This window comes from Equus asinus, chromosome 15 (genome assembly GCF_041296235.1).
Source record: "Equus asinus isolate D_3611 breed Donkey chromosome 15, EquAss-T2T_v2, whole genome shotgun sequence".
NCBI classification, from domain to species: domain Eukaryota; kingdom Metazoa; phylum Chordata; class Mammalia; order Perissodactyla; family Equidae; genus Equus; species Equus asinus.
In genome coordinates this window covers 35377172-35389555 of record NC_091804.1, presented here as the reverse complement: position 1 = coordinate 35389555, position 12384 = coordinate 35377172, and the positions used below count along the sequence as shown (strand labels likewise).

General features: G+C 51.4%; 1 protein-coding gene across 1 annotated transcript; it reads left to right on the top strand.

The window, feature by feature from the left end:
- Positions 1–1183: 1183 nt before the first annotated feature.
- WFDC5 (WAP four-disulfide core domain 5) lies at positions 1184–6424 on the top strand. The gene is made up of 4 exons (XM_014859841.3): positions 1184–1392; positions 5001–5141; positions 5230–5370; positions 5757–6424. Exons 1-4 carry the CDS (start codon positions 1308–1310, stop codon positions 5759–5761), a joined length of 372 nt encoding a protein of 123 aa, XP_014715327.2. The 5' UTR covers positions 1184–1307; the 3' UTR covers positions 5762–6424.
- Positions 6425–12384: the final 5960 nt, after the last annotated feature.

The following is a 12384-nucleotide window of genomic DNA, read 5'->3' as shown; positions in this document are numbered from 1 at the left end:
CTCAAAATAATCTTAATTGAAAAAGCAGTACTTCAATGTATATGTGTAGTTTGTAATCAGGAAAAAAAAGCCTCAAAAAAATGCGCCTTCTAAATAAAGCTGCCAAGGGGATGCTAGGATCCCCAAAGTAACATCAGATCATAGAATATAGGGCTCCTCTTTTCCTGAGAGCTTAGAAAACAGCATGAGGGATTCAAGTTAAACCCACGGAAGAACTTCCTGACTGTGAGGGTTGTCCTGGCCTGCAATATCCTCTTCCTCTCTCAGGGTCAGACAAGGTAACGCCTTGCTTCAAAGGTCCAGGAACTGAATAGGAATTATCAGGATGCAATGACAGAAGTCACAGATTAGTTAGGAATTAACTGTGTCCTTGAGCCAGTCCCCTCCTACCTCTGGCCTCCGGTTTCCTCATCTTTCAAATGGGAGGGTGGGAGGATGGCCTTGCTCTCCTCCAGTCCTGGTAAAGTACTTTGGTTCAGTGGGGTTTCTGTTTGGGGCCCTTAAGACCCTGAGCCCCAGCTTGCCTCTCTTTCACCAAATGCAGGAGGCAAATAATGTGAAATCCAAGGTGGTGTTTTTGGCTGAGATGACTTTTTGCTCAGGATCCGTTAGGGCCAGGGGAGGGGGTCCCAGAAGCCACCTACATCTGCTGTGACCAGCAACCTCAGCCAAACCAAAACCCGTGCTCCATCCACTCCCGACAGCTGAGGCAGCTGGCAGAGGGCAGTTCTGCCAGATCCACTGGAGAGGATCTCACCGAAGGCGGGGGGCTCTCTCTCCCACCCACGGGGTCCCGGGCTGGCCTCACTCACTGTGCCAGCCTGGGCCAGCCTTCTCCAGCAGGGAGCTCTGACCCCAACCCCAATGCTGCCTGGGCATCCAGGACTCTGCAACGCCCTCCTTGCCGTTCAAAGCTGAGTTCCATCCCCTGCTGGGGCTTCAACATCTTAGAGACCCAGGAAAGGGAGGGTCTGACTCAACAGCCTTCACCCTTTATGCAGATGAGGAAAACTGAGGCCCAAAGAGGGAGAAGACGTGCCCAAGATCACAGCCCAAGTCAGCAATACAGGCAGGACTGGATCCTAGCCCCCCACACCCAGGACCTGCCCCCACCCATCATCGGTTCTTGCACAAGCACCCTTGAGGCTCTTGGGCGGGAGGTGGGGCCAGGACAAAGCAGACATGTGCCACTCCATCCACCCCTTCTTCTTCCTCCCCTGACTCAGCTGCTCTAGCCTTCCTGGAGCTGCAGGTGTTAATTTAGAGGCCCCTGGGCCCTGACCTTATTAGATACTGGCAGCAGAACCATGAGGGCCTGGAGCCTCCTCCTCCTGGTGGCCTTCCTGGCTTTGGGGAGCCAGCTGCCTGCTGCCTTGGGCAGCAGGAAGAGAGGTGAGTGTGGGTCCGTTCCTCTGCTCCAGAGACCAGGCGGTATCTACTTCTCTGGGGACAGCAAGGGTTTGAGGAAGGCAGGCAATGCAGTGTGTGTGTGTGTGTGTCTGTGTGTGTATGCCTGTGCGTGTGTCTCTGTGTGTGTCTGTGTGTGTGCCTGCCTCTTGGTGCTTCCAGCTGCTTGCATTCTGTTTGTGTATCGTCATGCCTGCCAGTCTGCCCGTGTCTTTATCTGTAAATATCTTCCGGCCAGTTTCTCAGTGTTTGTCTGTGTCTGTCTACATGTCTGAATGTGAGATTGTGTGTGCACGCATGCGCCTGTCTCCGTGTTTATGTGTATCATTGTGCCTGCTTGTCTGTGCGAATCTGTGTCTGCACATGTATACTTAGGTATGACTGCATCACACGTGTATGTCGAGCCTGTATGCCTGTACGCATGTGAACACGTGTCTCTGTGCCTCTGGGGAGGGGGAGCGAACCTCTCGGCACCCGCTCTTCCCTGTTTGTCTCCATGGAGGTGTCTGGATCTGAGGGTCCGCAGGGCGGGGAGATGACCTTTTCCGTCATCTTGTGTGGCCAAGAAGGCCGTGCCTGGTCTGGCCTCTGCCCATCTTGCTTCTGTCCTTCTTGGGCCTTCTCAGTCCCGCAGCCCAGTGTGTGGAAGGGACTGTGGACCTGAGTAGGGGGCGTGGTCTCCGGGCTCTGGGATCTGTGGGGAGGAGTCTCGACACCCCCCTCTTCTCCCCCACCTCCTGGAAAAGGCTGAGGCTCACCTGTCAACAAGCGAGGGAGGAGGGGCTGCCTGAGCAGCTGGACTGCGCCGCCCGACCCGGGCGAGGCCTCCCCCTCCATCCCTGTCTGGGGCTGGAACTCTCCGACCGGCATCCACCTGTGCAGTCCTGCCTCTGCTTGGCGGGAGGGGACAATCATGGCGACAGGCTCCTACGTCCTCTCTGCCCCCTCTAGCGTAACTTAGGCCCTCCTCGGAGGCAGGGCTCTCTTCCTGGGCGTGAGCAGGCTTGGGGAGCAGACTGCTCAGAGACCCCAGGCTGAGGAGGGAAGGGTGCTGCAAGTTCCCAGGCCGGAGCCCGCGCCGGCTGTGATTCATGCGCCATCACCACCTGCCTCCTCACTGCGATGCTGTGAGGTCGGGACTATTTTTATCCCCATTTTTCAGATGTGGAACGCAAGGCTCAGTGGGAAACCACTTGCCCAAGGCCAAAGACTGACTCTGAGTTAGTCTGTAAGCGGCATTTGAGTGCAGGTCTTCAGAATCGGGAAGTCTCACCTCCCCAACTTACTCCTTGTAAAATGAGGTCTCATGCCTCTCTCTCAGGAGTAAACGGTGTCTTGAGGAATAAGGGCCTGGCATACAGTAACGTAGTGGGCAATCGGGAGAGCTGCTGCGGGCACTTGGAGCGAACACCCTGACAGTCAGCCCAGCTGCTCAGAGATGAGAGTTGGCACCTGCAGGACCGGAGCCTGCTCAGAACCTCTCTCACAGCCAAGTGGTCCACACTGGTCTCTCCCCCAGTTCACCACATCTCCATCCTTCCCTGGTTCCCATGAGCCACTGCCTGACTCTGGGTAGAACTTCAGACGGTGGAGGAGTGACAGGGTTGAGGGGAGGGAAGTCTCAGTTTTGCTGTCTGTGGAAGCCCAGGCACCTCTGTTTAAAATAACCCCCTCTACTCAAACATCTAAGGGTCCCTGACTTAAAGAGCCTGGCGCAGTCCCTGATAAATAGTGTCTACAAGTGAATTCAATGGTTATATGGTACCGATGGATAGATCTGTGTCTGGGGAGCGCTGTGCATATGATTGTGTGTATATGACTGTGTGTGCGAGTGTATGCCTCTGTTCACACCCACACGTATGCTACATGTTTGTATATATATGACTGTGCACGTCTGAGTGCATGTGCAATTATCTGTGTCTCTATATGTATGTCTGCAGGCCTGTATTATGAGGGGATGCCTCTATATTTGATGATGTGAATATGTCCCAATTCATATGTACATATATGACTGTCTGTGTTTGTACATATATATAACTGTCTTGTGAACCTCTGGGTATGTGTGTCTATGTATATGCATAGGTTAAATCATATGAAATTGCAACTTTTGTAGATCAAAAAAGTCGACTATCAGCAATTTCATGTGGTTGAGCCCACGGGTAATTGTGTATATACACCTGAGTGTGTTTGCCTATTTGACCGTGTATGTGCATCCGCATCTGTGTGTGTATACGTATTTGTGTCTGGGTGTGATTCTTTCATTCTCTGGGTCTACATATCCACCAGACTTGCGGGCACTGCGCGGCTGTTGGTGTGTGTATGGCCGCGTCTCTATGCATCCGTCCGTGAGCGAGGAGCCTGAATTTAGAGGGAACGTTAGAAAAGGCAGATGAAGACTTGAGTGTGACCCAGCAAGTGGGGCGCCTGGCACCCAGTCAGGGGCTGCAGAGGGCAGGTGGACACCAAGGAAAGCCACAGCCCTGGATCCGGCTGCGGCTGGGGCCTCTTGAATCTTTTCTCAGACACTTGACTGAAGTCAAGGCCCAGGACCAGTCCCCGTCCCCAGGGCTCAGTGGCAGCCAGAGCAGAGGCATGGGAGGTCAGAGGGAGCACCGCCCTGGGAGATGAGGACTCAGAGTCCTGGCCAGGCACGCATGGGTCAGGGTAGTCTCTCTCCTGTCAGGCGTTGAATTCTCCCTCTGAAGGGAAGAAGATACTGACTCAAGCTCTCTGTGTGAAATCCAGAAATGGCCCAAAATCCTAAGAAGAAGAGTGGCTAGGTAAGCTCTGGGACAGAACATTCTAGAGCCCTTCAGAAGAGTGCCTCAAAGACCAAGTTAATGCAGATTCCTGAAACAATGCCCTCTGCAATGATGACAAGCACACGGCCCAGATGTGGCCGACTGTGGCTGTGTGACAATGCACCAGGCTGGCAACAGCTGACATACCTGTGATGCTCGATCTCCCTTCAAAACCCTTTCTTTGCAATCACCACCGAGCCCTAGTGTTTTGTGTCAAGAGTTGTGCTTCAGCCTGACGGTGAGCAAAGCAGGTGGTAGGGGGCAGAGGGGACTGACTTAGTTAATCAGGCGTCAGAGAATAGGGTCTGCTGAGGACGTGCTGTTTCACCTGAGGCCTGACGAATGGGGTGTAGGAGAGAGCACCAGGCAGAGGGCACAGCCAAGCGAGGCCCTGCGAAGAGAAGCAGCTTGGACCAGGTCAGGAGCCGCAAAGCAGAAGGAGCGGAGAGGGTGAGGCCAGAGATGGGCCCAAGTGGAGACTTTGGACTTCATTTTTTCCTGTTCTTTACGTCATCTGAGTTTCAAACCAGGCCTGGGAAGAAGGAGTCCAACTTCCCATTTCACAGACAGAAAACTGAGGCTTGGAGTCAAAAAGCTTAACCATTTGTGACAACGTGGATGGACCTTGAGGGCATTATGCTAAGTGAAATAAGTCAGACAGAGAAAAACAAATACGCATGATCTCACTTATGTGTAATCTGAAAAAACAAAAGAAACCAAGTGCATAGATACAGAGAACAGATTGGTGGTCTGACCTGCCTCCAGCTGTAAGATTTGGGGGTTCTCTTACAGAGAAATTGGGGGGCTGTCCACCGGATGATGGGCCGTGCCTCCAATCGGTGCCGGACCAGTGCATGGACGACAGCCAGTGTCCCTCAAGGATGAAGTGCTGCTACCGGGCTTGCTATCGCCAGTGTGTCCATCTGGTCTCAGGTAAGGTCCCCCTCCACCTTGCTGGCCGCCCAAGCCCCGAGCCCCCGGGCCGGGCACAGGCAGGGCTCACCCAGCCCCTGTGTTGCAGTCAAGCAGGGCAGCTGCCCCAAGGACCCCCTGCGCTGCCTCAGCCCCATTCAGCACCTGTGCCACCAGGACTCAGACTGCCGGGGCTCCAGCCGGTGCTGCCTCGGCGCCTGCGGCCGGGACTGCCGAAACCCTGTCAAAGGTATGGTTCCTGTGCACCTGGGGCAGGTTCTTTCCCACTCTGAGCCCCAGCTCATGATATCCTTCCAGCTCAACACGCTTAACAGGATACCTTCCCAGCAGCCTGGGCCTCCCTGTAGCCAGAATTGGGGAAGTGGATAGAGTGGGAGGGGTCCTGTTAGGATGACGGAGGAACTGGGGAACCTTGGTTCTCTTACTGAACTTGCTGTGTTACGTGGACCACGATCCTAAACGGCTCTCAGCTTCAGTTTGTCCTTGTAAAGGAGGGTGGGGTGTCCTGCCTTAGAGGCCACCAGGACTGGGCCGATGGGGTCTGGATGGGGATCAAGCCCAGACCCCAGAGCCCTATTATGGGAGGGGGTTAACCCTTCCCTCCTTCCTCCTCAGGCTGATTCTGGTTTAGGATCCACGGCTCTGAACCTCGGGTTGATGTTCCCAGCAGCAAAAGATGATGATGACGGGCTTGGGACCCTGCCACCCAGGCCGCACTCTCTCTGCCAGCGGCCGTTCCAACCTTCCGATAAACTGATCTGGAGTCATTCCTCCTGCAACACCCCCCCCCCCCACAGTTTGCCAGACCGCAAAGGACCCCTCTCCTGCACACTGAACTGCTAATCCTTTCCAACGCCCACTTTCACATTCTTGTTGTATACACATTTCTTCCACCTAAAATGCCCAAGACAAGCAGGCCCCTCCTTGTGGAGTCCTGATCCCTTCCTCAGGCAGCCAGCCACCCCGAGCATATGTTCTAGCAGAGTTTTCCAAACATCAGAATATTCACATACCCCTTTCACAGTTTCCACCATACCTGCCAAACAGCTCCATGATTTTGCGTACGGCCTGTACTACTACTCACCTAAGGTTTTTCTTTAAATGGACTCACCTTCGTATATGAGTACATTTATTTCAAAGGAAAACCTTGATATCGCTACTATAAATGCGTGCGCGGGATCACTTGCCACAAATAGAGTGGAACTGTAAAAGCAAATGCAAGGAAAACAGCTAAGTTCCATTAAAGTAAATCATGCCAGATTAAACAATGTTAAATAATGTTATTGAATTCTAGCTGGATGCTGCCACCTGCCAAGACCGCGAGCCTGAAGCTTGTTCTCTCTCTCTGTTGTAATAAATGAAGCTGAGCAAGGGTTAAGAGATGTTAAAGATACAGATCTCTAAACTGAGACTTCCTCCCTGGGGTAATCAGAAAGTCTGAAAAGAACTACAATTTTCTCACTCCAAGAGTCAATGTTGCACAATGTTGCATCCGGGTACACCCTAAGATCAGCTCGAATTGCTCCACATTTGGGGAAATGTTGCTTGAACAGGTGGGATGTCGTTTTGATGGGAGGGGCTGTCTGTACCCTTGGAGGAGACCTCATTCACCTCGATTTCTTGAGGGCCCGGTCTGTAGTCAGGGCCTAGTGAGGGGGGTGGGGCGGGTGTCAATGAAGGAATGCCAGCCATCTAAGGGACATTCCTGGGCCCAGATAGCTGAATTCCTGACAGTCCTATTTCCCCAGGACCTGCTTGGGGAGGAGAAGGAGGTGGGCAGACTCCTTCCTGGTTTATCGACTGGGTCTCCTCAGCAGATGGAAGAATCTGGGGCTGGGCAGTCAACCCTGGAGGGGAGGCTGGGTATCTTGGGTCTTCTTTCTTTGTTCCCTTGACTGGGCAGGGTGGTCACAGGTGAGTCACCGCTCTGGGCCTCTGCTTGCCCTGTGGGAAGACAGAAAGAATTCTACTTCCTCACTGCCGTGGTCCTGCCCACGGGATTCAAGTGCCTGAGGGCTGAGTGAAGAGCAGCAAATGTTAATTATATGGATAACAAGCTGGAGCTGGGGGAGGAGCGAAGGAGAACCATCTGGGAGTCGCTGACTCCCTGTGAGCGTGGATCTCTCCCTCCCTCTTTCTGGGCCTCAGTTTCCCCATCTATAATCTCAGGTGGTTAACACAGGTAAGAAGGTACATGGTACTGTTTGCCCACAATCTCTACTTCCTCCCTATCCTGAGCATGGCTTCCCTGGGGAACAGCATACATCCCTGGCCCTGTGATTTGGGGTTTGGCCCTGGGCTGTGTTTTGGCTAATGGGATATGGGTGCAAGTGACAGTGCACCAGTTTCAAGGCAAGGCACCAGCCTTCTTGGAGCCTCCACCTACCATGAGAAGAGCTTGCCCAGAAGCCACTGGTCTCAGGATAAAAGACACCTGCAGCATCCCTAAGCTGAGCTGTCCCAGCTAATCCCCAGACTTGCGAGAGGGAAAGAAATGTTTGTGAGAGGAAGCTAGCGAGATCTGGGGGTTGTTCATTACCGATTTATCGCAGCAAGAGCTTGTCTAATTCGGATGATGCCCACTCTGCCTCACACATTAAAACCTCTTTTCATTCATCTATCCTTTAACCCTGGGAAAGGTGGGCATTGTTATTCCCATTTGACGATGAGGAAACAGAGGCTTTGAGACGAGACTTGCCCAAGATTCCCAGCTAAGGGGTGAAATAGCCCGGATTAAACCAACCACGTTCCTCCTTAGATACTGATAAAATCAACAGCAGTTAAAATTACAGCACACTTACCCTGTGCCAGCTGTCACTTTAATTACTTTACAAGTATAATCTCATTAAATCCTTGCAGGTTGACCACATAGGCCTTATCATTTTTGTCCATTTCACATATGAAGAAACTGAGGCACAAAGAGGTTAACTTGGCCAAGGTTGTACAGATTATAGTTAGTAGAACTGGGATTGAACCCCAAGGAGAGACACCAAAGCTTACACCTTATTGATTACTCTAATTACATTCTGTTTTTGAAAATTGCCTTCAGCGCTAAAGACTCAGTTTCCACATCTGAAAAATGGGGATTACAAAGACCCAAGGAGGTTATACGACCAGCCCCAGTTCTAGGCAGCTGGAACCTGAGTCTGATGGTATGCAGCTCATTGCCCTGCGTTTCTTTCCTGAAAGGCATCAGGAGGGAAATTGAGAAGCCCCAGGAGGAAGCTCCCAGGTGGGCCAGTTAGCACTCGGCTGCTAAGGGCACCATGGCTGTTCTGAGGCCCTGAGTTCTGAGCTAGTTCTTGGAGCAGCAGGAGGTGGCAGGCGCAGGCCATGGTCTCTGGCTGCAGGTGGCAGCATCTACACAGTCCATTCTAGAGTCACGTGCTCAGCTTCCTGGCTAACGCACTACCTGTTCTATCAGGTCTGCGCACAGGTCTGTCCTCAACTACCACATTCCAGTCCGCCCAGCTCCATCTCCACTGCCCTTCTGGAAAGTCTCCTGGGAGGCTGGCCACCTGCATCCGGGCGCCTAGGTCCTCCGTCTCCAATCTTGCTTTCCTCCCTCACTCATTCATGTCTGCTGAGCTCCAGGCGGTTCCTTCACAGAGCTCATGCACTAGAGAAAGAGACAACCCCCTAGCTAGAGAGCTGCGTGATGAGCATCCGGCTGGAGGAACCCAGAAGACTCTGCAAGGCCAGGAGGGACCTACCTCAGCCTGGAGACCAGAGAAGACTTCCTGAAGGAGGTGACAGCCAAGCCGAGACCTTGGGTTTTAGTAAGAGTTAGCCAAGTATGACACTGCTGGTCATCCATTTTCCTCTTCTTCCTTAACAACAGCAATGTCCCCAGTTGGAAACATTTGGCCACCCCCCCCCACCCAAGTGACTGGGGTGCTGGTGACATTCTATATTTTGACCCGGAGGGCAGTCACATGGATGCATAAATTTGTAAAAAAATTAATTTAGCTGTAACTTAAGATTTACTATAAGAACACTATACTTCAATTTTTTTAAGTAAATTAATTTTTTAAAAAATTGTTTCCTCCTCCTCAGGCTCCCTTGCAGCTAGGGATGGCCATGTGACCTAGAACTGGCCAGTCAGAAGTTAGAGGATGGCTAGCGGGTGGGACTTCCCAGAAGGCTATTGTTTTTCTAAGGAATGGGATAGATTCAGCCTTTTGCCCATCATCCATTCACCCTTCGCCCTCCTGCATGGCTGCTGCAGCCAGAACCACTGTCTGGTGACCTTGAGGACTGCTTTAGGTGGGTTTTCCCCAGAAGCAAATCTTGAGATGAAGATCACAGGATGGTGATGATTTGGAAATGCTACCAGGAGAAATGGGTATGGGAGTGGAGAAGTGTACCAGGAAGGGAGGGAGACCAGTAAGGGTGTGACATAAGCAAAGTCCCACAGGAGGGGCCTAGAGACAAGTGTAGTGACTCTTCTGAGTTGTCCCCATGGAGCAAGGACGCTGCAGCATGTAAGCCTCTGTACCCTTCAGTTATCAGTTAAGAACTTGGGGGTGGGGGTTGGGGCCCATAAATTCCCGGGCACTTCAGGCTCTCCTTGTGTGCTGGCATAGCAGGCTCTGTAGCCTTACAGTAGCCCTTTGACAAAGAGATGCAGATACTAGCCGTTGGGAGGGAAAGCATGCCAGGAGCCAGCGTGCACAAATGTGGTAAAGGGATCCAAGGGGATATGGACAAAGCACTGGCCTCCTCTGCTACTAGAATGGGAGCCACACAAGGACAGTGGAGGAGGAAGTGACAAGGAGGCTGGGTCTTCAGTGCCATTCTTGGGCAGCTGCACCATCTCTGGACTGCCAAAAAATGTCAGCTTCTCTCTGATTACTCAGCTCTATGGTTCAGTTTTTGTTTTTGCTGCTGAATTAAATCCTAACTGACATACTGGGTAAAGAAAAGGCAGGAAGAGTTGCTCACGGAGAGGGAACAGCATATGCTATTCCTCACCACAATTCTGAAAGGCAGTATTGTTCCCATTTTACAGATGAGGAAGATAAGAATCCAAGAGGAGATGTCACTTGGCCCATGGTCTCACAGCAATTCAGTGGTAAAGGCAGGATTCAAACACAGTGGTATCAGTTATCTGTGTAACAAATTACCACACACATAGTGGCTTAAAACAACACACATTTATTATCTCACAGTTTCTGTGGGTCAAGAATCCAGGATTAGCTGGGTCGTCTGCTTCAGGGTCTCACAAGGCTGAAATTAAGGTGTTGGCCGGGGCTGGGGTTTCATCTGAGCCTCGACTGGAGAGAGCCACTTTCAAGTTTACGGGGTTGTTAGCAGAATTTCAGTTCCTTGAGGGCTCTTGGGCTGACTTCCTCAGGTCCTGGCTGGTTGTTGGCTGGAAGTTGTCCTCATATCCTTGTGTTTCCAGCACAGCAACTAGCTCCATCAAGGCAGCAGGAAGTCACAATCTTGTGTAACCTAATGCCAGAAGCAACGTTCCGTCGCCTTTGCCATATTCTGTTCATTACAAGCAAATCAGTAAATCCTGCGCACACTCAAGGAGAAGGGATTACACAAGAGCATGAATACCAGGAGGCAGAGATCATTGGGTGACATTCTAGAAGCTGCCTACTTAATTACAAAAAGGTCTGCACCTTATGCAACATCAAGCTTACTCTTTAGGGTAAAACCTCATGGGTTCAGATGGCCATTTCTGGCCAGGACTGAAGGAGAATTTGGGGACAGCCCATCCACGGCATGTAAAGGGTATGGATACCCCTTTAGCCCCAGAGGCCCAGAATGCCCCTCTTCCCACTCCTGTCACTCATTAATTCATCCAACACTCTGTTTACCTCTCATGTGATCTGGGAGTGAAACGGATCCTGGTTCCATTCTCTTCTGCCCTTGGGAAATAGGTCTATCTTTTCTCTTCTTGGAAACTACCTCTCCAACCCCAGGGGGATCTCCCTGAGTATGGGGGGCAGTGGAGGCAGCAGAGAGAGCTCCAGGCCAGGAAACGGGAGAAGTACTTCTCCGCAGATCTGTCTCAGTTTCTTTGTTGACAAAACGAGGGAATTGGGTAGGATGATGGCTAAGCATCTTCCTGCTCTGACTTACTACTTTGAGGGAAGAATTGAGGGGGCACCGCCTAGAGCTGCACTGTCCAGTAAGGTAGCCACTAGCTACATGTGGCTACTGAGCACGTGAAATGTGACTAATCCAAATTGAGATTTACTGTAGGTGGATGGAGGAGGCAGAATTCTAAGATGATTCCCAGTGCCCCTGCCCCTGTATAATCTCCTCTTTGAGTGTATGTAGAATCTGAATGTGTGTTATACAGCAAAAGGGACGTTGTCCTGGGTGGGCCTGGCCTAAGCAAGTGAGTTCTTTAAAAGCAGAGCAGTTTCTCTGGCTGGTCCTAGAAGAGGAAGTCAGCATTCTGGTTTGGCTGGAAGAAAGCAAACATCCATCTTGTGAACCGCCTGTGGGGCCACGTGGCAAGAAACCGCAGGCAGCCTCTAGGGGCTGAGAGCGATCCCCAGCAGACAGCAGGAAAAGGGGGACCTCAGTCCTACAACCACAAGGGAATGAATTCTGCCAACAATCTGTGAGCTTGGAAGAGAACCCCAAACCCCAGATGAGAACCACAGCCTTGGCTGACACGTTGACTTCAAGCTGGTGAGACCCTGAGCTGGGAAGCCAGCCATGCCGTGCCCAGATTTCTGACCTATAGAAACCGTGAGATAATCCATTTGTATCAAGCTACTAAGTTTGTGGTAACTTGTCACACAGCAACAAAAATACCCTGGATTTTAAGACTTAGCCCAAAAAGGAAAATGTAGGGGCTGGCCCTGTGGCCGAGTGGTTAAGTTTGCGCACTCCACTTTGGCTGCCCAGGGTTTTGCTGATTTGGATTCTGCGCGCAGACCTAGCACCGCTCATCCCGCCACGCTGAGGCGGCATCCCACATGCCACAACTAGAAGGACCCACAGCTAAAATATACAACTACATGCTGGGGGCTGTGGGGAAAAAAGGAGAAAATAAATGGAAATGTAAAATATCTCATTAATAATTTCTTTACTGATTCCGTGTTGAAATTATAATATTTTGGACATACCGGCTTAAATGAAATACAGTATTAAGACTAATTTCACCTGTTCTTTTTACCTTTTTTAATGTTGCTATCAGAAAATTTTCAATTATATGTGCGGCTCGCGTTATATATATTGGATAGTGCTAGCCTAGAGGACTCAGAATTGAGTC